Source organism: Anthonomus grandis, chromosome 22 (assembly GCF_022605725.1).
Source record: "Anthonomus grandis grandis chromosome 22, icAntGran1.3, whole genome shotgun sequence".
In the NCBI taxonomy this organism is placed as follows: Eukaryota; Metazoa; Arthropoda; class Insecta; order Coleoptera; family Curculionidae; genus Anthonomus; species Anthonomus grandis.
The window spans coordinates 24,394,653-24,422,287 of record NC_065567.1 but is presented as its reverse complement, the minus strand read 5'-3'; the positions used below and the strand labels follow the sequence as shown (position 1 = coordinate 24,422,287).

General features: G+C 32.8%; 1 protein-coding gene across 4 annotated transcripts; it reads right to left on the bottom strand.

Moving 5' to 3' along the window:
* Positions 1-1,151: 1,151 nt before the first annotated feature.
* On the bottom strand, positions 1,152-27,314 carry LOC126748644 (BTB/POZ domain-containing protein 7). 4 transcript variants are annotated; one of them, XM_050457999.1, is made up of 7 exons: positions 26,713-27,314; positions 14,839-15,153; positions 9,894-10,282; positions 7,906-8,309; positions 7,011-7,268; positions 6,516-6,699; positions 1,152-6,471 (listed from the first exon to the last, which is right to left on the bottom strand). In XM_050457999.1, exons 2-7 carry the CDS (start codon positions 15,117-15,119, stop codon positions 5,519-5,521), a joined length of 2,469 nt encoding a protein of 822 aa, XP_050313956.1. In that variant the 5' UTR covers positions 15,120-15,153; positions 26,713-27,314; the 3' UTR covers positions 1,152-5,518. The 4 variants fall into 4 exon arrangements, with proteins under 4 accessions (XP_050313956.1, XP_050313958.1, XP_050313957.1 ...); XM_050458001.1 differs by having other exon boundaries at positions 1,152-6,453; XM_050458000.1 differs by having other exon boundaries at positions 7,906-8,297.
* Between the last annotated feature and the right edge of the window lie 321 nt (positions 27,315-27,635).

The window sequence follows — 27,635 nt, the reverse complement described above, 5'->3', positions numbered from 1 at the left end:
GCCTTAAAATAAATGCCTGTCGTTCTTGTCGAGGCTATTTTATCGTCAGCACTGCTAATAATAGCTCCGCAAAAAGTATTTTCCCGTGGGATATTGCGAATTTGCGACAAAACTTGTTAATGGGTTGACGAGTGTGGAGCCATTTGACCAACACTCCGGAAGGAACAACACTTTAATAAATTAATTCAAATCGTACTCACTATTAATCACTATTAGCAACTTGCTTATTAATATTAAGACTCTGTCTAGGCTTAAAGTTTGAAAAATCTTCTAATAGCATCATTTAAATCTTCGTTTGCATAAATCATCAATTGATTTACTGGAGATCATGTCAATAAATGTATGCTTAATTATATATTAAAGAAAATAGGGATTTCCTTGAGAATATTAGAAAGCTGGTTTTGGAATAGTTAAATCATATTAATTAAGAACAAGGAGGTGATCATTGGTGATCACAACCCTGAACCAATATTGCCTCTAACTCAGAAATGATATTCCATTCATTCAAACTTAACATTGATTTTGTACGCGACTTGCGTTTTCCATGCTATTACCATATTTAATGATTTCCTTTTTATGTCAAACTAATCGTTAATAATTTTAATATTACCGCTTGTAGTTGCCAAAATTCTGTTCCCGACAGCACAACCAATTAATTAGCATATCGGCTCATATGTTTAATAGACCGGTAGTCTGCAAAAATATTTACAAATTAATCGCCGATATGTAAACTGATTCCCACATATAAATCGAAATATGGTCATTAATTAGCATCTATTTATGATATGCAAAATAATTTCAGTCTCGTGAAAAATAATTAGGTGCTCGGCGACACAGATGAAGAGTTAATGAAAATGCATTTGCATAATTAAGTTCTAGCAATATAAACATTTTAAGAGGATGTATACGTACCATTTAACAAAATCTCTTAAAACTCATTTGTGCACCTTTCGCCATTCGGTGGCCAACTGCATTGCACCATCTATTGATTAACAATTGAAGTAAATAGAAATTTAAATCGATGCAGTTTCATTTTAATTTTATCCCACAAATAAATGCAAAAGGATTATTATATACAATAAAAAACCAAGTTTTTTTTCCTTCATAACATAACAGGGTCCTATTGAATGTGAAAATTAAAACACAACCTGTGATTTTCCAAATAAGTAATGTTTTATTTACAGACATAAATAAATTAATAAAACTACACAACTAATCGCGTTAACAATAATCAAATGTACAGTTTAAGCAACAAAAGTGGGATGATCCGAAAAGATTTCAGCGCAACAACCCCTTTATTTGAATCAGTGTCGCACACTGCTCGCCCTTTCAGTAATAATTTATTCAATAAACTAATATCTTAAACAATACCTAAAACAAGTATAACAATTATTTAATAAAATGATAAACGCTTCTAAATTGAAAATATTGCATTGATCGTGTATTATGATGTTGTTTGAAACACTTTTGAGGTCATGAAATTGGTGTAGACGGTTTTAACCATACAAAAGTGCACGCGCGTAAGAAATGTTACCATCGTATAAAAAAATCATTTTATTAATATCACAAAAAAAGAAAATAAAGAATACCCTGAATTCTTATAATGATTCTTTCTCGGTCATGACGTACTGAACAGACCCCTAATTTCTTCTACGTGTATATATATTACAAGAACTCTTTTTTAAATTTCAACGGTTGAACTTAGCATCCGCCTGTTACATTTTAACACTTTTAAAGTCTGATTTGGAAGTTACAGTTTAGCTAAAAATTAATCATAAAACAGATATATACACATGAACAGTTCCGTTACTAAACTATCAGTCAATTAAATAGGATATACATCGGTAAAAGTAATTAAAAAACTAACTGGGAATTTCAAAGTGTTCAACTTAATTTGTACACTTTGAACCTCCCAGGTAGAAGACGTAAAATAGAAAAACTAGTATCATCCATTTTGTGATTGTTGGCCTAATAACCAACTAACAGAAAAAGTAATTTGGGAAGAAAAAAAAGGCAACAAGATTTTATATTACACACATATCACAAAATGGTGAAAGTTTTAAAAGACACAGTTGGGCGAACAGGAATTAGAAAATGTACATCTTGGTCCCTGATCAACCCTTACTGCCGTGAAACACCAAATAGCAACAAAAATCACAGATAAGTCGTGAACCTAAATAGCGAAATTTAATTAAAAATAGAAGTAATGCAGAGCATAAACAAACCTAACGCTTCTTGTCATATTGGTTTCGTTGTCACTCACAACCGCCACGAACTTTACAACAATATACTTAAGTCGTATCATACAATATGCAATATCAACCAAATATTCGAAGAGAATAGAGAATACTTATAATGTCATATAGTAAGATTATCTTTTAGATTATTGATCCCCACAATACTCAATTTATATATCAAATTTGAATGTATTTTCTCTCCGTTACTTTACACTATATAGTTTTTCACAAGAATGGTAAACTAACCAAATTTAAACCCTTTCATGCGTTTCATTTGCAAATCCATTAAGTACCACTCTGGCTCGACAAAATGTAGCTTAATTATTTAAGAAACTATGAAATTTATAAATGACACGGCATGTGAGTACTTTTAATAAATAAAAAATTAAAAACAATTCGTAAAAAACTTAAGTAAAAAATAAAAGATCATATAGAACAAAGTAAGTACATATTGAACTTAAACTGGTCCATCTCTATGTTGAATGTTGCAAATCAATCATACAGTTAAAGCTATTTCACAGATCGATGTCGCAAAAACAATTTAAAAAAAAATGAGTCTGTATATTATAGGAGATATATGGAATAACATCTTTCAATATAGAGAAGTCCCTTAACTGAGACAGTCTAAATTAACAACAGTGACGTTTTTTTGTGAAAGCAATTTTGGATTAAAAAAAAAACGAATTTAATTAAAGAGAAAACATTTTCCGGCACTAATGGAATAACAGAATAAGCTAAAAATTGAACGTTACACTTTTATTATCTGAAATCGAGTCGTGCAGAGGAGAGAAGGACGAAAACTATAAATTTAACCTGCGAATGTTGCCAAGTAGAAAAATTAAAATTTAATGAACCCGCTGGCAGGAAGGCATTGTCAGTTTTAAATTTCAAATATTACAATTTAGATGCGCCACGTTTGATGAGTCAAAGCTGGAAATATTGCGAGAAACGCGGCTTTGATTTAAATTCAATATTTTATTCCGGATAATGCAATTTTATTGTAATAGAACGAGGCGAAACAGAATCTCATAAATTTCCTTATTTTTCGTTACTTAATCTTATGGCATTTTATTGGAAAATTATATTGAGTATTTTGATTGAATTGGCAGCAGTTTTAGATTATTTGTTTCTTTAGGTCGACATTTTATTACGGAATGACTGGAAATCCGTCCTATTTCTTAGTAGAATAATAGAGGTCTTATATTTTCACTTAATGAATCTTCAGCAAACCAGATACTTTCACAAACCAACAATCCCGTTTTAAAAATATGTACAATTTCAACAACAATACAGCAACATCTAAGACAATAGACACAGGTACGTTAACACAGATTTCTTATACGCCAAGTCATCATATAATAGCGAATAACTTCATAGAAGTGTAGAGGACCATTAAAAATACACCGATAATGTTTGGCTTGAATTATACTATTTACTACGTTAAGATAAAACCTAGCCCTTAAGGGAAAGAATGCCATTGTTACACTGATAAGTAAACTTTTATTTAATTAAATTACGACCATCAGTTAGGTACATATTATTTAAATGCGGAACATTTCTTGAGACATTTTATGTTGTTGCCTCTTAAATAAGTCTATTGATAAGAAACTAAAACCTTAGGTAAACTGACAGATTAAACTTGTCTCTGGAAACGTTCCTTATTCAAGTTAAGTACTGCTGTTACAATAGTGATAAAATGCCTCAATAACAAAACCGTAAGCATTTTTCCATAATCAAGGGGCAGAGTTAATATTGGTCCACACACAATAAAACAAATCAAAATAAACACGCACCGAGTGGTTAAAGTACTAAGAACTTCTTGCCACCCGATTTAATCCGAGAGAAAAAGAGATAAACATTAGCAATCATAATTACGAAATTTCTTTTAATAAGAGAATCACAGATTTACCATAACAGAATGCTTGAAATATTTACAGAACATACAGTGTAGGATAACTGGAATATTATAGCCATACAGCGCGATCCGTCCTATTATTATTCATGAAACTGCACCGCGTCTCTCCCAAATAGATAATTTATTATGAAAATCCCCGACAGTTTCATAAAATAGCAATCTCAAATCCGCAGACTGCGATAAATTAAAAATCTACACTTACAGTCTGAATTGTTTTGTATGTTGAAATGGTAAAATATCACGGAAAAGGGATTTAACGGTTTCCGGATTGGTATTTAACTAATTCGCACAGAAATGGAGAACTATTTTTATGATTTCATTTTGTTTTAAAAAATGTTCTTACAGTAATTCCATTTTAACTGGGATGTTATTAATAAGAACCATAAATTTTAGAATTCCACAACAAAGTCGCGCGAGAATTGCAGGGAATTTAAGTATCACGTTAGAGAGACATAAAGTTCCGGTTGACATCCAGATGGGACATTAAGTTTTAAAATAAGTTGTGCTGGTGAATATTAAATGTTCATAGTTATTAAACAATCACAAAAGATTAAAAGAGATTGCCTCTACTACATCATCCTGCTTTAGAAATAACACCAAAAGTTTGTTAAAATAATTATATATTATATATATTTTATGAGGATAATGTAATATTATATATTATTTAGAAAATAGCTATGAATTATTTAGCTTTTGTGTTTTGAAAAATGTAATTGTATAGAAGTAACTCTTTATATCAACAGTTTTTGAATATGTTTAAACAATTTAGTTAATTTGCCAAAAATTACGGTTGCATAAAGGAGATTTTAGCCACATTTTTATTTAGTTAATTAATATTTTGTGCACAAAAGTTTAGAAATACTTACGTATCTCTCTCTTTTTAAAGTTAATAGGCATTAATCTTTCGTATTTCATATGGTATTTTCTAGTGTAAATATTTGTTTATTTTTATTTACAACAAATGGAACTTCTTGCTTGATATACACAACATAAAAGTTTGGAAACATTTATCAACAGAATATTAATATTTTGTTCACATTAACAAATTATTTATTTATCCAATTTATGTTTCAAAACTTTCGGGGAGTACTGTATATTGCGGGAGTAAAATAGCCATAAACAATAAAACTTTTAGGATTCTCTATACGACTGTAATAACAGTTATCCCTACAAGCAATTGGAACATTAATTTAAGTCTTTACGATTACTTGATAAAAATTCCTGTTTTCTTATTACGTTATTAAAATTCCTGTTTAATTTTTTTTCCACTCTATCGTACAATTTCGAACAACCCGACCAGAACCGTTTACCAGAACAATATATAATCCGGTAAAATTTCAAATTTCGGGGCTGAATAAGCCCTACCCTATAAAAATCGCGGTACCGGAGCGGCGGGAGGAGCAAACGGGGGTCCCGGGGGACACAGTCGATAAGCAGATCGCAACGTTGAACGCGAGAGTGGCCCCCCGTCTCCCAAATCTAAGCGTAATTCTGAAGGTGCCGGTGGTGGAACCAACGTGGAGGGTGCCATGGTTACGTCTGGCAAACGACCCTCAGGAGTTTCTACTAAACGTCGAGGAGGAGTAGCGAGGCGCCTACGCGCAGGGCTGCGTCGTCCTGTGCCCGCAGCCTCGGCTTCAGTCTGTGGCCCCATACGATAAGCCTCTAGGGCATCCGCTACGTTATCCGGTAAGTTAAACTCCCTGACAACGCGTAGCCGTATTTGCCGTCCGATTTCTGCACGACAGCTTAAAGGCATACCCATTGCCAGTTGACAACTGGGCGCTTGGCGCAGTTTTTGTTCGCGTTTTAACATAGCGTTTACCACTGCTGCGTCAGGTACTGGTGGCGCGCCACCCAAAATGTCAACACCCGAGGGTCGGCTGTCCGGCATAAACGACACGTCCGGGTCCGGCACGTATCTCACACGTCTGCCCCGTAACATTTCGGCTTCTTGTAACATCTGATCTTCTACAAGCGCTTTCAACTCATCGTAGTACGGAATAAACAGTCTTGGTTGAACGAAGAGGGCGTTCGCTTTGGTACCGCGGATCCAAGAGTTCACGCGTAACTCACGTTCACCCCCAACCATATGACTAGGCGGGGTGCTCACCAAACCCCTACGGATTGCTTGAACCAATGCGTCGCTATTTGGAGGTAAGACATGGTCCATCCGCACCCAAGGAAGCAAGTCCGATAAGATTTCTCTCAGTTCAATGTCGTTAAGATCGCGCTTTTTTACGCCCTTTCGTGACACGGAGTGTGCGGTATGACTGACTACGTTGGGCTCCGAAAACATGCCTGAAACACAGGAAATCTCTAGTTAAAAAAAGGTTATATAGAGAACATAAAAACCAGCTCACCCCTATCTTCCATTCGCCGCACAAGTTCATGCTCTCCCCACTTTAAAACAGCCTGCAACACTTCCAATTCACTCGCCTGCAGAAACGGACTTTTTAACACTTCTATAATATGTCCTTTATCTAATTGGTGTAAAACAGGTGATTGCGCAACGGGTTGAAATTCTTCCCTCAAGAAATGCATAGCCTAGAATAAAACAAAGTGTATAAACTTACTGAACCAAAAGCACTTCAACTATTTGGAAGTTTAAATATAAATTTTTCTCAGTTCCAGAGTCGCCGGGCGTATTGTTTTAACAGTAGATCTACTGTTTTCCCGTTAAAATCTGCTGTTTGAATCTTTTTAATACCACAACATACGAGTCGATTTTGATACTACAGCCCCTTATTACACTTCTTTGAGGTTCTCTTTAAAATAGTTGTGTTGAGATAGCTGCCCATATATTTATGAATTTAGCAAATTTTGTATTAAATTGGTTATGGTTAATCAGTTCTTACCTGCCTATGTACCCAAGCAGACCCGTGAGGCTGTTTGCTCCACTGTAAGACAGACGGCAACGTCTCCAACGAGAGGGCCTCCAGAATTAAATCCTCGCAGCCCTGTGCTAAAATGTCTAACTCCAAAAAACGGCCAATCTGATAAAGCTCCATCGCCTCCTCCAAAGGAGAAGGTCGTACCCTGCCAGTGTGCGCGAGTGCTTGGGCCTCACCTAAGCCTCCGCCACATCCACCACGCGAAATTAAACTTAAGTCAACCTAAACAAGAAAAATGTCGTTCAATGATCTTATTTTAATATGAACCGTAATATACTTTTAAGAGTAGATAAAATCTTCATAACGTGAATGGAATTTATATTTTATTTTTAATTAAAATTCCTCTTAAATATGCCTAAAAAGCAGGCCTTCTTACTGCTACTTAATACCCGATAAAACCCCGACTATTTTCCAAAATTACTTCCCTCAAATCTAAAGTTCAATCTAAGTTTCAAGACGCATTAAAAGAGCCTCAAGAAATTTCTAAAACGCTTAATCGTTTATAATTAAATCCCGATAGCCGTCTTAGGAAAGTTCGCAAAATTGATATAACTTACTGATAACATAATAGCGACTTGGTCGAAACGGTTTTATATACAATTACAGTTTTTTTTTTTTGTAAAGTTTGATAAAGGAATTACCTGCATCAAAGTTTTAATAGGAGAGGAAAGTTTGTACTTTTTTAGGTCACTATAATTAATAACATAGTAAAAAAAACGATTATTTCCACGTCACAGTAAAGCCTTCGGTATATGTTACGCTATATTAATTTTTATAAAAGTTGAAATTTTCCGTAATTTATTGGCGCATACGGGAGGGGTCTAGAGGTCTTTCGATGTTATTCGAAAGAAAAACTTACCTGATCTAAATAAACAGCATGCAGCAAAACTTTGGCATATCGCTTAGGAATGACTCCCTCATCCAACACTATCCTAGTAGGTTGTCTTTCCTCCTGTGACCTCACGCGTCTCGTTAATAGCGACCTGAAGAATGGTGACCTCGCAGCGAGAACTGCCCTATGGCAGGGTAACTCCAAACGAGGTCTGAATCCGTATTCTGAGCCCGCTGAGTCTGGACGTGGACCCAGCGGGCCGTCCGCACCCTCTGTGAACACCAAAGCTGCATCCGCGTGATCTCCTGACTCCAATAAGTAACGTAGATCATCTTCTAAGGCGTTTGGAGATCCGAACTCTTCGCGCAGCCTTCTTAAGAGATTCAAGTCTATGTTGCCGTTATGATGGCAAATATCACCTGGAAATTTACCTGATGGTTGAAGAAAGAATTTTGATTGATTAAATATACCATCACCACATTAAGAAAAAAGGAAAGACAGAAAATGTGCTATATTACGTAAGAAAAAATCTTGTTTATAAGCATCCTAAAAACTACATAATTAAAAATTCATAGAAGAAGCAATAGTAGAACTGCTGCAAGAAACAGAAGTTAGAGGAAGTAAATTGAACAATAGAAGAAAACAAAAGGTATTTCAAAATATGAAAATGATGTTAGAGCACAGGTCAAAAGGCTTATCAATCATTAAAAAAATCATCAAGACTATAATATGCCTTAGTTAATAAAAGTGATTTTAACTTGAAACTTTTTAATATCTAATGTTTGTCTAATAGGTAGAGGAATACAATTGTATTTTTTTTATTAGGGTATATGTGCGAGTTTCTAATAAAGGATGTAGCAATTGAATAGAAAAAGGTGAAAAAGTAGAATTCTCATTTATATATGCCGATCTCAGTATGAAAATTAAAAGAGTATGGGAGTAAAGTGATGTTTTTCGGGTCAATATACTTAAAAGAAGTAACCCTTGAATTTTTTGTTATCTTTCAAAACAGTTTCTTAAACTATTATACAGCCGTCAAATTATAAAAAAGTATTTTGACTATTGTCGAATTAAGAGTCTTAAAATGAGTGTAGACGTGAGATTGAAAAGATATAAGTATATTTTTTTCACATTTTTAATTTAATTTAATTTAATTTAAGTTTATTTACCTTGATAACGGTAGTAGATTTAATTACTGAAACGTTGGTTCAAATTAGGTATTTTTATTAACCAAATAGGTTTTCTCATCATTTTCCATATTCATAACAAAGGTAGGTAGGATATTGAAAAGAAGAAACGACCTCAGAGATTAATAGATTAAACCTCAGCTCCTAGGTATACATAAAAAATCTATTATACCTCAAGTAAATTATTGTATTTAAAAGTTATTGAACTTAAATTAAATTAAATATAACGAAGGTTATCGTTAAAGAACTAAGTTCATATTTCTTTTAAATACATGAATTTATGAGCGTGTGAGATAGAATATTAAGTGACGTAATACCCATTAAAATAGGTAACTCATTATGAATTTGTCACAACAATACAGATTTTACTTATTCCAATATACTTAAAAGAGAAGTACGATTTGGCAAGGTTACGTCAGTGAAGTGAATATTAAAGTCACCAGCTAATATAACTTTAGAATGTAGGGACAAATTGGATAATAAAGAGTCAAGTTTGTCCAGGAATATACCAATATCTCCAGTTGGTGGTCTGTAAACACAAAAAACATACAAATTAAAATCTGTACAAAAACAAAGAGAATTCAGAAACTTTGTCCATCACAAAATTCTCAAACTCATTAAATTTACAGAAAAAAGTTTCAAAAGTTTGTTTAACTAAAAAGGCAGTTCCACCATGTATGGACTGTTGACGACAAAAAATTGATACAGGAACATAATTAGATATTAAAAAACATTCATTAGGCTTTAACCAGTGCTCGCGAAAATCACATGAATAAAGTAATAGATGAAGTTAGTAAAATATTATATATATGTAGTCTTAATGCTTACCAGTATATAAGTATCTAAGCAAAGCAGAGAACAGCTGAACATCAACACTGGGAGAACGTAGATCCAAACAGATTCTAGCGCCATATCCAGGACATCCAGCTAATAAGTCTCTAAAATAAGGACACCTGGCGGAGACTAATGCCCGGTGAATGGGAAAACAGGCTCCCCTATAGACTAGGTCCGCGTCAGTGCAGTACTTAAAGTCATAAAGGGCTGATAAGTCTTGTTTAAAAGTGGCCGCCGGCGGTCTGGCTAGCTCGGCCTGAACACAAAGGTCTTTAAGGGCTTGTAGGGCTTCATACTCTTCTAATAAAGCGGCGATTTCCATAGGGCTCCAGTCTGACACCAGTTCACGAAGCACGCGACCATGATCACATGCCTTTGAAGATCTGAAATAGGATGATTTTAAATTCAAACGCTTTTATCGAAAGCTGTATGTTGCTGGAAAGAAGTTGGCATCATCTTGCCTAGGGAACATTTTTCATTTTAAATTTATGGCTTTTGCTAGGAAATAATTTATGATATATAAATGTTTTAAGCAGTATTTAACATTTAAAAAAAAATTAAAAGGCTAACTTTTTTATTATAATTTGCCATTCATCTTGTCCATATATCCGCGTCCTATGCATTTCGTAATTTATTTAAATGTTAAATATATTCAATTATAATTCTCAATGTAACTGTGCTGAATGTTTTAATATTAATGAACATCCCAATGCTTTACTATATATTATTACGCATAATCACTAGAATTGATAGTGATTCAAAACAAAACTCATTACAAATTCTTATCACATTACTTTGTCCAAAAAAGAATGTTATTTTAATTTATCAAAAAGAATGGAGGATGAATAACCCAAATGGTTTCCGTCAATAGTTATGACAAATTATAGGGGAAAATTAAACACGAACATTCGAAATTAAGTTTCTAATAACTGCAAGAGATAATGTATACACAAAATGTAACTATTACACGAACGGGTTTCGACTCGTCCAGTAACTTAATTTTTGGCCAAATAAATTAATACACTCCATTTCACAAGGGAAATTTAATTTTCTATTGGACAACTCTCATCACGCCATTCTCTATTAGATTTGAAATTTTGAAAGTTATAATTAAACGCTGTCGAGTTTCACAAAGGCCAGTTTTTTTTTCGGTTTTAGCGAGGGATTTGTCCAATTGAGCGGAAAATATATTTAAAAAAAAACCTTCGGTGCGGATATTATAAAATATTTACCAGTTGGCGTTTGCAGTTTTTTTTTTATTATTTTTAATTATTTGTTAATTAAAAAATACGGACGAACGGCAACCGCTTTTTTTTTGAACAGTATTTTGTTAAAACCTATGGGAATGATGGGTTTTATTCAAGCGGGACTGTTTTTAAAATGAAATCGACTAGATTTTATATTTAATTGTTTGTTTTTTTAGGTTTTGGGATTGTTAATTATAGAGCCTTTTCAAGGGCGTTTTGTGATGGAAAAAGGCCTCTTTGAGCCGAAGTCGTCAACGCTCTTAACTCAAAATTATTAGAGTCAAGAGAAATTATTTGACCCTAAGAGAATTTAAATTATTTCAGGAAAAAAATAAACGTTTCTCTTCAAGCAATTCCGAATTTCTGTTGATCTCTTTAATCAAAAGCAAGCTATCTTTAGTGAAGTCCTATAAGAATCATCAAGATTTTCACATTTCACTTAAGCAATTACTTAAATACATTTAAATTATACCTAAAATTTCTCTTTCATGCTTCTATCTTATGTCAAGAGCAATCGATTTTTTCGAAATGTTCAAATTGTTTCAAGACCCTGAAATTCAAAAACACGCGTCAAAATTTCGTTATTTACATTTCAGAGGTGGTGCCTTATTTTCAAACAAAAGTTGCTATTTTAAAGTAAGAAGAAAGTGTTTATTTGCATTTGCAATTGTGCATTAAATATAGTATAATATAAGTTTATGCAAAGTTCATGGAAGACAGATGCGGATTTAAATTAGTTGTAGCAGAAGTTTCACTTATTACCAGTGCTGAGAGATAAGAAAGTATTTTTTTCTATAATATATTCGTTAACTTGGTTGTATTATTTATATATAACCATAAGATGAAGGTTAGTTATCTTGGTCAAGAAAGGCAATAATTATTTTTTTGAGCAGAAAATTGACAAATTTTTATTACTCGACTGAGATAATGAGCAAATTAGATTCTGACTTCGAATATTGGCAAATAAAGAAAAAGCAATTTAAAGTCGTCAGTCCATAATGTAAGTATATATGCATCAAAATGAAATGGGATTTGAATAAAAATACAAATTCCTTCTTTGAGACATCTTGACTTTTGTGTAAAGAGCCCTTTATACGTATCGATGTTGTACCAATATTCACACTCATGAATCAAGGGATTATATAAGTAATATTTAAAACTGTAAAACAAGAGAGAGATTTGGTATTAAAATTATATTTCTGATGGTATTGAAATATCTTTTGTTGTGTCTTAGGGTCGCATATTGGCCCAGTTTATTTTAGTTTGTTCATCATAAGAGATTTAAGTAATGTAATTGTTCATCCAAAGCATCTTGCTTTTGCTGATGATTTTAAACTATATTAACCCTTTGGAGTCATATCTTAAGGCTACTTCAATTGGATTTAAATAGTGTTCCTGAGTGGTGTAATAGCAATAGTCTGGAACTGAATGTAAAGAAGTGTGTATGCATTTCGTTTGGTCGTTTTAACAAAATTATTAATTATCAATACACAATCAATAATAATGAACTTAGGTCAGTTGATACAGTTAGATTTAGGTATTTTTTTTGATACCAAGCTAACTTTTTTACCACAAATTTTGGATATTTTATTTATTTACTGCAATACTCCACAAACACCACAAAATTGGTAATTGCATGTAAAGTCCTAAGTTACAGATTAACTAAGCCTTAAATTTAAAACAGAAGATAATATAACTTAAAAAATAAAAATTATGATAGGAATAGAATATAAAAATTAAAAACAATTAACAGAGATAAAAAAGAAACAAGAACAATCATAAAAGGGGTCTTAACCTGGTATAGAATTTCCAACTCAAACATAATAGTTAAATGAAAAATCACATCAAAGCTTTCAAATCTTTTAAAGAAGTACTCAAAATGTCTATCTTGAGTAGAAACTTCATTTACAACAGTCATCATTCGGTTCACCACAAGTTGTTATTTGGATCAACCTTAAAGAGTTTTTAATAATTTAGTCTAATAAAATTGACCAAGTTACAGTTTTTATAGTTAAAGTTATTTAATATACTGTATAAAAATATCACAACTTGTATCTTTCTTCTATCTAAAAGAGTTTTAAATGAAAAACTGTCCAGCATACTTTTATAAGACGCTTTGTATGGATAAGAGATATTATTCAAAATATAAAGATAGTGCAGAAACCTTTGTGCTCTATCTATGTGCACAGATTCTAAAGGCATCCATATTTGAGAGGCATATTCAAGGTGAGGTCTAACTATTGCATTATATTATCTTACTATTGTAGTGACTTTGAAGTGCTTAGTATTGCGGATAAGAAAACCCAATGCTTTTTTTACAATGATGGAGAAATGACTATTAAACTTTAAGTTAGACTGAAATAGACCACCCAGGTCTTTAACCTCATTGACTCAACTAAGATCATAATTTCAAAACAAAATACTTTTTGCCATTTAAAGCCATTCCACTATTACCAAACCATGCCACACAATTATCTAAATCCTGCTACAATATATCACGGTCTCCCTGGGCCTTGACAACCCTGAGAGTTTGAAATTTATTAAATCTATCTAAATATTATTAACAGGGGTATGCATAGTCTTGGTTTTATGACTAGATATCGCGTACATCTTTAATCTTATTGTTTCAAATTACTTTATTGATCTTCAGTTTGTTCCTCGCTTAACTATGCATCTGTAATTTGGCCCCCTTATTATGATTTTCATGTTGAACGCCTTGAGGCTGTAAAGAGAAGATTCTTAAGACCCCTAGCTTATAGAGCAGAAGTTACTAATTTTCCTAATTATTACATCGATTATAATGCTATCAGTATCCAGTTTAACATCCCTAATCTTGAAGTCAGAAGGCGTCATTTTGATGCTTTAACATTTTATAAGACCTTGAATGGTTTATATCCTAGACTTCGAGGCGTTCCTTGTATAGTGTTAACTTTGCTAATGATTGAGGCTTCTGAGGTTTTATCTTAATATTTTTTGTAAATTGGCTTTGTCATAAATTGAAATAAATAAAAGTGACATCCCTCTTGACCATTGACAAGTCTTTGAAACAAAGTCATAAGCATTTCGGTCAAGGAATTCATTTTTTCAGTGCAAGGCCTGTATTTTAGCTATAAATTTCTATGCCTTTTACTATATTGAATTAAACTTTAAAAACTGGTTTAGATTAAAAGTACATTGACTTATTTAGGAAAAAGAATTATTTGTATTTATTAGTATATCATTAATATTTACTCTCAAGACATCTCTCTTAAAACCAACTACACCCAGAACCTCTTGAAATTGCTCAGGATATTTAATGGTCAAAACCCAACTTTGGCATGTCAAATTTTTGAAATAATGACTGGATTTTCCACTCACTGCTTTCATAGATTTGAATTAAATATGCCTGAGCTTTCTCTTTCTTGTTCATTAGAGATAGTGCAATGGGCAACGTTAATGAAACATTTTAGTTGAAGATTTAAGGTTCTTATCTTAAGTAACTCAGGGTCCAAATCTGGTGAATAGTCTATGAATCCAAACAGCAATTCAAATCCCTGCTTTTTCAGTTTCTACCGCGTTTCCCATTGTAGGCGTAAAGCAGCATTTCATGGCTTCTCAGACGGGTTTTTAGTTCAAAAAGTGGGTAAAAAAAATGGATTTTTTAGTTTCTAGGTTGTAAAGTTTAAAATGAAAATGACTTAACAAAACTCTACCTTCGCCTCCTAATAAACTTCTTCTTAAGCGTAGCAAACCCGGTGACTCGTTTCTTTTTCTCCTGTCGTACGGCTCCGGGCGGTGGTGGTTCCAGATGAGCATGATGACCATGGGGTAGACTCAGGCCTGGATTATTGAGCCCCAGTGCTGCGGCCCCTTCGGCGTCTTGGGATGCCGACGCGCTCGCCCCCATCCGCTCTGACATGCAGCGCTCACTCTCTAGGGCGCCTCTCCAGCTGGGCTGCGGGGCACACGGAAATAAGCAACCAAATAAGCTCATCGCGTTCCACCGCCGAACGCGCCGACCGCTTGCTCTAAAATAAATAAAAACGTTCTAATTATTCTACTCATCCTCATTTATAATAGATGAAATTCATAATATGACAGGCAATTCCAATAAAGAAATTGTGATTTTATTTGCCAGGCATTTTTCAGGTGTTTATACAGAGTTGGATCATAGGCATATTTTGCTTAATAATCTATCATTATCAGAAGCGTTTAACAAACTTCAAAAACTGCCCAATAAAACTACTTTAGTACCTGATAATATTTCAAATATATTTCTTAAAAATTGACTTGGAAATTAGCAAGTACAAAAATGGGAGAAGTAAAACTTTTTAGGGTAATTTCGGAGCAAATAATTCTTTTTAGGGTAATTTCGGAGCAAATAATTAAATATCACAACTCATATTTAATTAAACATAAAACTCTACTTAAAAGTTTAAATTAAAGTTATGTAGTGTCTGGTTGATTCATGAAGTTTACTGAGTTTACTCGGTGAAGTTGGGACCGCTTTCATTTAAAAGGGTTTTAGGAGCATTTCTTACCGAATAATTTCATATAAGAAAGTTTCTGGTACCTCAAAGAGGTCTTTATAATAATTGCTATTTCATAAGATTGCCACTGAAAATATCTTCATATTTTTTTACATTAATATAAAGAAGTCCCTTTGCATGAATTTGAAGTTAAAAATCCAAGTTGGGATTCAGAAAACATTTTCACAAAATACCGTTAGTTACAGCAAACAATAGTTTCACCGCAGAACTCAGTAACTTTAAATAAACTAAACCCTTAACAGATTTTCAATCGGTAACAGTTCATCTGAAAAATTACAATTTGCAATATTTAACTAGAAGTTAAACTTCACCGCAAAACGTATTGGAATCAGAAACTTTACGAGAACTGTCTTTAGAGCTGCCATTTCTCTACCTCAACATGGAAACGCTCTAACGATCGAGACAACAGCATTAAAAATGCAAAAATTGCTCGATTTTGTAATGTAAATACTCATGTGAAATGGCCAAAGTTCATATGAACATGGTCATATTGAGTACAAGAAAATAAAAATTGATTGAATGAAATAGCAGTTTATTTGTTGCCTGTATTAAAAAAATCCAGCGGTGGAAAATATTAGGAAACATTCACTGAAATAAAGTCTAAAAAACGGGAGCACCGGATCTTTACTATAAAAATGGAAGAGTTTAGCCGAAATTGCCTTGTTGATTTACAACAACTAAAAATACAAGAAACGGGTTCTTAAATCTACTTTAAACGAATGAGATATCCGTTCAGCGCTTTTGTTACTTTGTATTTCCATGCAATTATATGGCACTGCGAGTAGTAATAACCTGAAATTAAAGAGTAAGCAGTTGCATTAATTACTCTCCGCTAATTGATTTTTATGGAACTTCTTAGAATTGAACAGTAAAATTATTACATTGTACTGTAGTTAAGAATATAAACATAAACTCTGTTGTAAAAATAAAAACATGAAATATGTGGTGGTTTCAATTTTAAAACATTAAATACTTTAGGGGCCATTAAAAGTCAATTTCCATTGGGAAATGGACAGTTTCAATCACGCACCAAAAGTTAGGGATGAAAATGGACATTCATTGTTGCCTAATGGACAAGTATTGTGGGGAATCATGCCAGAACTTCCATTAAAATTAAAAATTGGGGAGCATACACTATATTTTAAATTAGGCTCAGTACAAAAGTTTGTAAAATACCATCATTTGTTAAAATTCAACTATGGTTTTCTTTAAATAAATAATAACTAAACATCTAACTCTCTTAGCTCCACAAAATTCATATGTAATTTGAGAAATAAATCTGCATCTGAAATACATTCAAATACCAACATGTATCAAACTAAACATGGAAAAGCTTTTCACTAATGAAATAATTTTACTAATGAAGGCACATGATTACATTTGCAAACCTAATTCAGTAACAAAAATGGGTCACCACTGCCATTTATTATTACTTAATTAGTGAATAAATTAATTGACTTCCAGTAGAGAAATTTTGCCGCTATAGCCTCTTTGGGAAATGTCTCCTCAGTTGCGGTTTATAAACTAGCAATTATCTAAAACTACATGAAATATGGTAAACACTATAGGGTATTATATAAAGGGATTTGCTTGCCCTAATACAGTCTAGCCAGCTAAAAGGTGGTTACGGAAACAAATTGAAGCAAACAGAGTATTCAAAATTTGCAAATCGCTTATAAACTAGAAATGGTTACGCTCAGATTTCTAATTAGGTCATATCTACACTTGGGAGAACTGAAATGAAACACTGAAATAAATCCCAAAGAGGATTTACTTCAAACTTTAGTGGCCATTATAAAGGATTATTATATAATAATGCTCTTAAATTTTCTAAAAGTTTTAATGCCCTGCATTCAAACAAATAAAATATTAAGTTGGAATATTATGCCCTTTTATCTTTGCACTGGCTTTATATACCAAACTAACTTGTATTATGATAAATCAATATTGGATCTTTGCTTGGGAACATGCATGAGCCATATTAAAGTTTTGGGGGATAATTTAATTATCCTATAATAGTCATTAGCTTTGTTAAAACTTTATTGGATGCATGAATATAAAGTTTTAATTTCAAACTTGCATTAAGCTTAGATAGATGTTGGGATACACAGTGTTAATTATTAATGCAGCAAGCATGTGTATGTATCCTATTTATGATTCAGAACCAAATTTTGGTTGGATGGAATAAGTATAATAACAATGCTGATGTGATTAAACTAGAGATTGCAAGGGATCTGAAATTATTAAATTTAAATGAGTTTGTGATTTACTATTTGCTATGAAATTGGATTTACTAAAAACCAGTCATAAAGGATTTAATATCATATAAACAAGTCTGTATCATTATTTCTAAAGCCTGCAACAACCTTCATGATTTTTTATGCATTGGGTATAAAATTTTACTATTATTATTATTATATTTAATTTAAGTATTCTCAAAGACTTAATATGCTAAATAACAGTGAAATGCCTGTAATTTCTGATTACCTTGAAGTGTAATAAATATTCCAGCTGATACATTTAGCACAGTTAGTACATGAAATAAAACTGGTCCTCGGTTAAATATTCCAACAAGCTTAAAGGCTCTAATTTATTTAAAAGGCCAGTTATATTAATGCATTAATGATATTTGTTTTTCAATATTATTAACACCCATTTACTACTTACCAAAATGAGGAACATCTTATAAAATTACATAAAGTGGTTTTTTGGTCATTACATTTATTAATGACCTGCAATGACAAGTTATTCTCACAACAAAAACCAAACCCAATCCAATAAAAAACAAATCGAGAGAACAATAGAAAATTTGCAACTTTACAATATACAGTTCACTTAACAAAAATGCTGGCATTTCAAAGTTTGCTAATTAAGGCAGGTTCATTCAAATGAGCAATATAGAAGCAAGAATATAAATAAACTAACAAAAGTGGGTTTAGTGTGGGGAATAAGGAGTTACAGAGGAAGTTTCAATCCATAAATTGTTTGTTCTATACATCAGTAAACAATTATGTATATTAAGTAAACATTGTAAATAAGGCATTCAAGTTTTCAGCTCTGCTTTATCTCTGGGTATTTATAATACAACAGCTTGATGGGTTAGTTAAGCACTGAATACTTGGGTAGGTAATGAATATCTACCTGTCTATGTAGGAGGGAAATATTGTAATTTCTGATTACGTATTCAAGACTTCGATTTTGTAAAGTTTTAACAGTTTAGTTATTATAAGGATATTAAGGTTATTGTTTTTAAATTGGTCAAAGTTCAAATGTTGAGTCTATTTCTATATGACAAGTGCTCTTCTATTACTTGACTTCTAGGTATTTCCCTTACAGAGAAAGTTTTCAGCAATTTGAGCTAGAAAGTAGTACATATAACAGGAAGAAATTGCTTTTCTTTGTTTTTCAATCCACAATATTAGAAGCTAAAAAGTATATAAGGGAATTATTTTGGAATTTTCTTAATAAATTTTACATAGCACGGAATATGTTCAAGCTTAATGTGCACTGACAGTTTTGTGTATCTTTGACCAGTATTTCAATTTTATCATTTGAATACCTGTTCCAATATGTTAATCATGCGATATATTTTGGTATTTGTGATTTTGATAAATATATTTTTTTATATTATATAGGAATATTGAAAAGTTAATAGGGAAAGTCTTTTCTCCACAAATAAAATGCTAATCCTCTAATTTCTGGAGTGATGCATTTTGGCAAGTGTTCTTGCCATTATCAGACTAGAGTTACTTAACACACACACACACAAATTCTAGAAGAATTAGAGAACGTTGTCCTACAGTGAATTTTGGTAAAAATTATGAATTTTCCTATAAATGCTTTTCACCTTTAATATCCCTGCTTTATAAAAATATGTAATCTTATATTTAGGCTGTAGACTAGGGTGGGCCGAAAAAAGCCGATTTTTTAAAAGTCCCAAAAAATAAAAGACGCTAGTTTGGAAAAGGTGCCTATGGTTATCATACAGGCAGGGAAATTTTTTGAATTAAAAAAAAAAAAAAATTAACTGGTCCCAGGGGCTATTTTAGGGGTCAAAATTTTTTGTCAAACAAATTAGGGGCGCTACCTTAAAATCTTTTTTCATTAATCTGTTATATTCACAGAAAAAATTTAAAGATAATAGTAAGCATTTTAACCCACCCCATGAACGAAGACATTTTTAAAAAAATCATATATATACCATAAATCAACATATTTGTATGATTGTGCACGTGCACTCGTGTAGCCTTTTGCTTGATTAGTATAATTTTAAATATAAAACTAATCAACCCAGAACCCACCACGCGGAGGTATCTGCACCTGGAGTTCCTCCCAATTGGGGACCCTCCCACCCATATATTTCTAACCTTACTTAAGTCACGTTACGTTTTTCAAAATATTGCGACTTGTTATCAAAAATTGGTAACATTTGTCGACCTTCTAATTTCATTCGAACGTAGCCGTCTCTGGACTCATCGCCACATACTTTAGTGGAAGCCTCAGTAACCAGTTTGACGCAGTTCTACTGCCTGAGTGTGACATGGAAATTTCTCAAAGTTTGGCACAAATGTACCTTTTAATAAATTATCCAAATCTTCATTTTTAAGAGCAACTGTTAAGGGTGGTTCAGATATTACTGTTTCTTGCCAGTCTATTAAATCAATGTGATCCTCAGCGGCTAAGTTGATCGAAGGTACCCTAAAGACTCTCACTTCATTGCTGGGATACATTCTGCATTTTTTTATTCTTCTCACAGCCAATGTCTTTATATGAGGCCTTGGGTCTGTTAGCATTGCTAAGAGCAAATTTTCAGAATGGGCAAAATAGGCATTGGCGGCAAAGACTTTGTCGACTATTTTAGTAACTTTAGGTGGAAAAGTTCTGGAAAGAGTAATGGCTTTCCACAAATGTCGTGCTCCGTTGTAGATCAGTGGTTGTGTCTTAATATCAAACCAAACAGGGGCATATACTTTCATAATAAATTCTGATAAAATAACTAGGTTTGATAGGGGGTTTTCGGTGGCTACATATAAACGCAGTATCCTGTTGGCTGTAGTAAGCCAGCGAGCATGGGACAACTTTCCAGGATCTTTATTTGCCAGACTTTCCGGACAGTGTCCATTTTTAATAGCAAAACAAATATTATACAAATATTGTTGGTCAGTGCTTAGAATATCTGCTGTTAGTTCTGGAAGCTCTGTGTCTATAATTTTAAATTTCTTTAATGGCATTTGTTGGCAGTCTTTTAGTAGCAAACCCACTGGCCCTGAAAAACTGTAAGGTCTCTTGGTCTCGCCATCTAAATTTTGAAGAAGATGACGTAAAGGCAATTCATTGATATGGAGAAGACATATACTCCACTGAAGGGGTCTTCCGATATGAGTTCCCATAAGACGAATAATGCCTCCCTTCCATCCTGTATTTACATTTGTTCCATCGCAACCGATTACAGACAAAAAACTTATATCCGTCTGATAATTCTCTAAACATTTTAAAAGTTCATTTTTAATATTTACTGCAGTAGAAGCTCCTTTTGTAGATATATGTGCGAAATATATATTACCAGGTTCTTTTATAATTGAAATGTGTTCTTCTTGTTGAATAATTTTTTTGTTATTCACCATAAAAAGCGTTTGATCCTTTCGCCCATCAAAATAGAGGCCTACAATAGAGACTGCGTGTAGCTCAACGACCTTAAAATAATAAGCAGATTATACGAGGGCGGACCGATATTCTCAGCTTAGAAAATTGGTCATGGGCCCGGCTAAAAATTATTATTTTTTTATAATATTTTTTTTGGGTAATAAGGAGGTTAAATCAAATGTATTTTTCGGTAGCGCCCTTTAAAAAAATAATATTATAAAAAAAGCCCCTTGAAGTGCCCCTGGCCCCAGCTGGATTTTTTTTTTGTCGTAAATTTTTGGTTTATTATTTTTTTTAGAAAAAAACTCACCCTTTTTGCTATAGCGCTTTTTACAATTAAAAAAAAAAAAGTTTTTTCGGCCCACCCTACTGTAGACATGGATGAACAAAAAATAAAATGTTGTTGCTCTATCTTTCTTGCTCCTTTTGTTGGACCAGTCGCATCTGATTTGATTAATAGTAAAACATATAATATATTTAGCTTAGGGAATAAATTCATAAAAACAAGAAAATATAGTTTGGCACCTGCAGTAACAATTATTCTTGTTTTGTTGCAGATAATTTTCCCTGAAAAGATTTATCCAATATTTAAAAGAAGAGACACAAATGAAATATGTTGCCCAATATCAGTTGTTCCAGTTCTATTCAAAATATTTGAACTTGTCATGATATCCAGCTCCCAAGGTGTTACTCTTTGTTTGAAATCCATATTGTTGGTCATCGAATTGAAAATTCTGTTCTATAAACCTAGTCATATGTTTCTTAATTATTTTTTCTATTAGTTTGGAGAATGTACTCAGTAGTGAAATAGGCCTATAGTTTTTTACAACTTTAATCAAGCAGATTTTGTGTCTATAAATAACTACTTTTCTACATACAACTGGATGTCTATAATTGTTAAAGATAACTTAAATACCACTGTTGCAAACTTCTATTCTGTTGTTTATGATTGTTTGAATCTGTTTGTGCCAATAAAAAAACACTCTCCCAAGAAACATTATCAACCATGGTTTTCTAGAGAACTAAAAAGTCTAGTTATTCAGAAAAAAATAGCACATAGAAGGTACAGACAGTCAGGATCAAATACTGATTACTTAAGTTTTAGTGTTCTGCGCTCAGAATGCCGTTCATTATCTAGTGAATGCTACAGACATTACATTGAGAGAGCCGAAAATGCAATAGAGAACGATAGGAAGACCTTTTGGAAATTTGTAAGACTTCAGTCCAATCAAAGCGATTCTACCGTTCCAGATGAGATGTTCCTTCATGATCTCAGGGCCGATACTAGTATTTCTATTGTAAATCTCTTTGCCACCCACTTTTTATCTGTATTTAACAAGAATACTAACCCTTCTAATGCCTCTGACGGTCTCGATACCTCACGTAAATTTAACCATATCAACCATGTGTTCCTTAGTGCTACTACAATTGAAACAGCATTAGCTAAACTGGACAGCAGAAAGGGAGCGGGTCCCGATGGAATTCCAAACAGGCTTTTGAAAGAATGCAGTCATTCCCTTTTCATATTTTCATATTTTCAATTTGTCCCTAACTTCTGGAACTTTTCCAGAGAACTGGAATCTCATGTATGTCCTATTTATAAATCTGGGAATAAGAGTGACATAACTAACTATCGTCCCATTAGTATCCTCTCTGCAATTCCTAAGCTATTCGAGCACTGTGTAGAGGTGGTTCTATCTGGCACATTTCAGGAAATAATTGGAGATCAACAGCATGGATTCACCAGAGGTCGTTCTGTGGATACAAACTTGTTTGTTTTTAGCAACTACATCTTCAAATCTTTTGCCGACGGTAATGAAACACATGCGATATACACGGACTTTAGTAAGGCCTTCGATAGAGTCAACCATAATATTCTTATCTCTCATATTTCAGATCTCGGCATCAGCGGATCTCTTTTACTTTGGATCAAGTCTTATCTGATGGATAGAGAGCAGCGTGTTAAAATTGGTGGTTTTTTGTCCAACCCATTTTTGACAACTTCAGGGGTCCCTCAGGGCTCCCATTTGGGACCATTGTTATTCAGTCTCTTTATCAATCACCTCGGCTCCCTACTGGAGTCTGAGTTTTTGCTCTTCGCTGATGATTTGAAAATTTTTCGGCGGATTTCCTCCTCTCAGGATCAGTTGGTGCTTCAGAGAAATATAAACAGAGTGTTTTCCTGGTGTAAGTCGAATGAAATGTCATTGAATGTTAAGAAATGTGGGTTTATGAGGTTTACTCGTTTAAGGGTCTCCCCTCCTTGTCAATATGTTATTGATGGTATCCCCTTGAAGGAGCTTGACTCAGTCAAGGATTTGGGTGTCTTTCTGGACCCGAGTCTTACTTTCTCCCACCACTTCGAAAATACTGTAAATAGAGCTAATAAACTGCTTGGTTTTATCAAAAGATCTTGCAAAGACTTTACTAATGTGTCAGCATTGAAGACACTATATATTTGCCTGGTGAGATCTCTCCTCGAATTCTCCAATATTGTTTGGTCACCTCATTTTCTGATTCACATTGAGAGGCTTGAAAATATCCAGCACAAGTTTATCAGGTTTGCCAGATATACTCTTATGAAGTCAGGCCTGGATCTTACCTGTTCAGAGACCATGTCCTACCTGAGCATAAACTCCTTATAAAGTAGAAGGCAGTTCTTTGATGTTTGCTTTGCGTTTAAGGTTCTGAATGGTATTGTTAGAAGTCCGCAATGTCTGTGCCTTTTCTCTTTGCATGTATCTTCTTACACAACATGAGGTCAGGCGCTTCTCCACATTCCCTTTTGCAGAACATCCTATCTACTAAACAATCCTATAAATAGAATAGCTTCTACAGTGAATAGATTTGCAAAAGATCTTGATTTTTTCAGTACATCTTTAAATAAATTTAAGTCGTCAGCTAGTGCAACTATCTTGGGATAGTGCCCTACTCCCACTCTTTGGATTAGGTTTAGCACAGTATTGTTTATTAGTATTATAGTTTTTACTTAAGACTACTGTTAATTATTAATAAGTACTTGAAATGTTATATACGTTGATGAATAAATAAATAAATAAATAAGTTGTTTAGATCCTCACATTTTCCATTCTTGTGCACTGGTATTATATTTGCTGTTTTTAAGTCTTCTGGAAAAATTCCGGTCTCTAATATTCCATTAACCATTGTCACTACAATATCTCCTATTACATGCGTTAATTTTTCTAAGTCTTTGGTGGTCTCTGGACTTTGTCCAGGCCTGGAGAGCTGTTTTGTTTCAATTCAGAAATTGTATTTATTATTCTTTGAAAGTTACTTGGGGGACAGAAAACAGTCTTTAAAAATAAATAATGAGATTAGTGAACCATCTTATATAAAAATTGGAATTCCACAAGGAACAGTTATTGGACCTATACTCTTTATAACTTATATTAACGCTCTTACCAATCTTAAAATTCATGACGGGTCACTGATATCATATGCAGATGACACGGTTGCGGTGTTTCACGGAATTTCTTGGGGAGACACAAAAAAAACTGCAGAACTTGGTCTAGCAACAGTCAAGAACTGGCTGGATTCTTTTAAATTAAGTCTCAATAGTCAAAAAACAAACTATATTGCATTTTCTATAACAGCTGCTAATCGCCCCAGATTTCAACAAATTAAACTTGAATTAATTGATATCAAGGAAGTTTAATTTACTAAATATCTGGGTATCATTGTGGATAAACATTTAAAATGGGACCAACACATTCTAAAATTAACACAAAACATCCGTAAACTTATTTATCGATTTCATATTTTGAGAAATATCTTAAATGAAAAACTACTAATTTTAATTTATAAATCCTTGGTTGAGTCCTTGTTAAGGTATGGGGTGATTGTCTGGGGAGGTCTATACAAGAATTGTTTAAAACAACTTAATGTAGTACAAAACTTTATTTTAAAAGTTATATACAAAAAACAAAAAAGATTTCCTACACAACAATTATATTCTGAAGAAATTTTTAATATACGCTCAATTTACATATTGTCAACATGCATTTATACACATAAATCAGAAAAAATCAAAAATTATGTTAGTCATTCCTACACAACCCGAAATAATATAAACAGACACCTAAAAATACCAAACATAAAAAAAACTATAGGGCAACGATTTTTAGGAAACTTGTCCCCGAAATTTTATAACATCTTACCAAAGAGCTTAAAAAATATAAATAATATTAAAAACTTTAGTAAGGTCTGTAGAAAATTTATTTATTCAAATATAGATAAATTTAATTTTTTTAAATAGTTTTGGGAAGGGAAATTTTATTGGAGAATTTTTGTTTAGTTGTAGATTATGGTTAGTTATATTTTATATTATTACTAAAATTTTGTGATTTCTCAGCATACACAAACAGATGTTACAACATCTAGGTGTATGTTAAAAACAATGACTGTTAACTATTATTATTGAATATAATTAAGTTAAAAAAAAAAAAAAAAAAAAATTGTTATAATATAACCAAAATGATTAATAAATTTGAATTTGAATTTGAATTTGAATTATTTCATTTTTGTCTGTAGGTTCTAAGAAAATGGTATTTATTGTTTCCTCCTCTATAAATGTTGTAGTTTGAGTTTTTTCCATTTTAAGGGCAAGTTTTTTTCCTATAGATGTAAAATGGTGATTAAACTCCTGTACAATTTGTTTTTCGTTTGTAATTTTTTGTCCATCTATCTCAATTTGCTTTATTTTAGTATTGTTGTTTTTCTTTTTCTTATAAAGTTCATTTTGAACATACCTTTATGTGTCCCTTTATCTCTGCTACCTTTGTCTACATGCATATATTTTGTTTGTAACATTTTTCTCTTGCATTTTTTTTGTATGTTGTATAAATTTTTTATATTTGTTTTGTAAAATCTGATTTTATTGTATTTATTTTCTGAAGCTTTGTCAATAAAATTTGTGTACATGTACCAAATTTTCGACAATAAAGTACTTGGAAAAAAAAAGAAGTTGCTTTACTTTCTGCCACTACTGTAATATAAAATATAAAACAAAACAGCTATTTTAAGAGATTTGATCAACTGTTTTTCATTTGAATAATATAGACACATTAAGTGGTTTAAATACTGGACATAAGAACTAGTCAGTATGATAATTTCTGGATGAGTGACATTTCCAAATTGGCTAATTAGGGCAAGCTGGACTTGAAATATTGAAACAAAAATATGAATAAACCAATATGGATTTTGACTAGTAAAGAGTTACTAGATAAACTTAAATTATCTGTTTTAAGGGTGATAAACAATGGGAGCATATGTAAACATTGTAAATAGGAGTGTGGAAGTTTCAACCCTTGTTGGTGCCCTAGTTAAATAACTGGTGACAAAGAAAACAAACAGACATGTAATAAAAATAAATACCTGGGCGTCGAAGTATCATCTTAGCTCTGGTGGTTTTCCGAAATTCGTGCTGGAGCCACATAACTTTTATTCAAAATAATTGGGTAGTAGCCATGTTTAAGCCTTTCTGTTAAAAACAATACTACTATATGTGCCACATAAACACAGATTTCTCAATATTCGCGCATTTTACTCCTCAGTATGAACTAAATGTCCTGAAAACAATGTTTATTTTGAGAGTGAGAAACTATTATAAATCGATCAACCCGATCAACACACACACGAATTTCTCTTTACTGCTTCGAGCTACAACTTTGGAGCTCCCGAGAAAACAAAGTTCGACGTACTACAAACTTCATTTCACATTTCACCCAGTCTACAACACTACACCAGTCGCATGTCGCATCGCATGTCAGATTGAAGATTCAACTAATCAATGAGCGCACAGAAATGCAAACCGTACAAGGTCCAAATCAGTTTTTAAATATCGTCGAAACCACTTTTAAGAGCCAAGAATAACATCAAACGTCGCCAAATTTATATTCGTTTTTATTTACTCGCCCCGTCGTAAACAATCCTGAATAAAAACACCTAAAAAATTGTAAATTGATCTCTTTACGAAGCAAAACATTGAAGTTCGAAAAATTACAGAAACCTGCAACTGATGTGTCATCAGTGTTGCCAGGTATTACTAACTGTCACGCGCCAGTTTTGACACTAAAATGCGCCACCAAAGCGCCACCTTTTGACAGGACGCAAAAACTATTAAAAAATTAGCGGGAGTTTCAAATATTGGACAAATGTGGATTTCCTTTTATTCACAGTTTCCTATACCGGGTGCTGCATCTCATTACGCACCATAGGAATTACAATGCAAAAATAAAGAAATAAAAATTCCTGCTTCCCTAATTGTTTTAGCTAAAAAGTCTATAGGACCTTTTTTG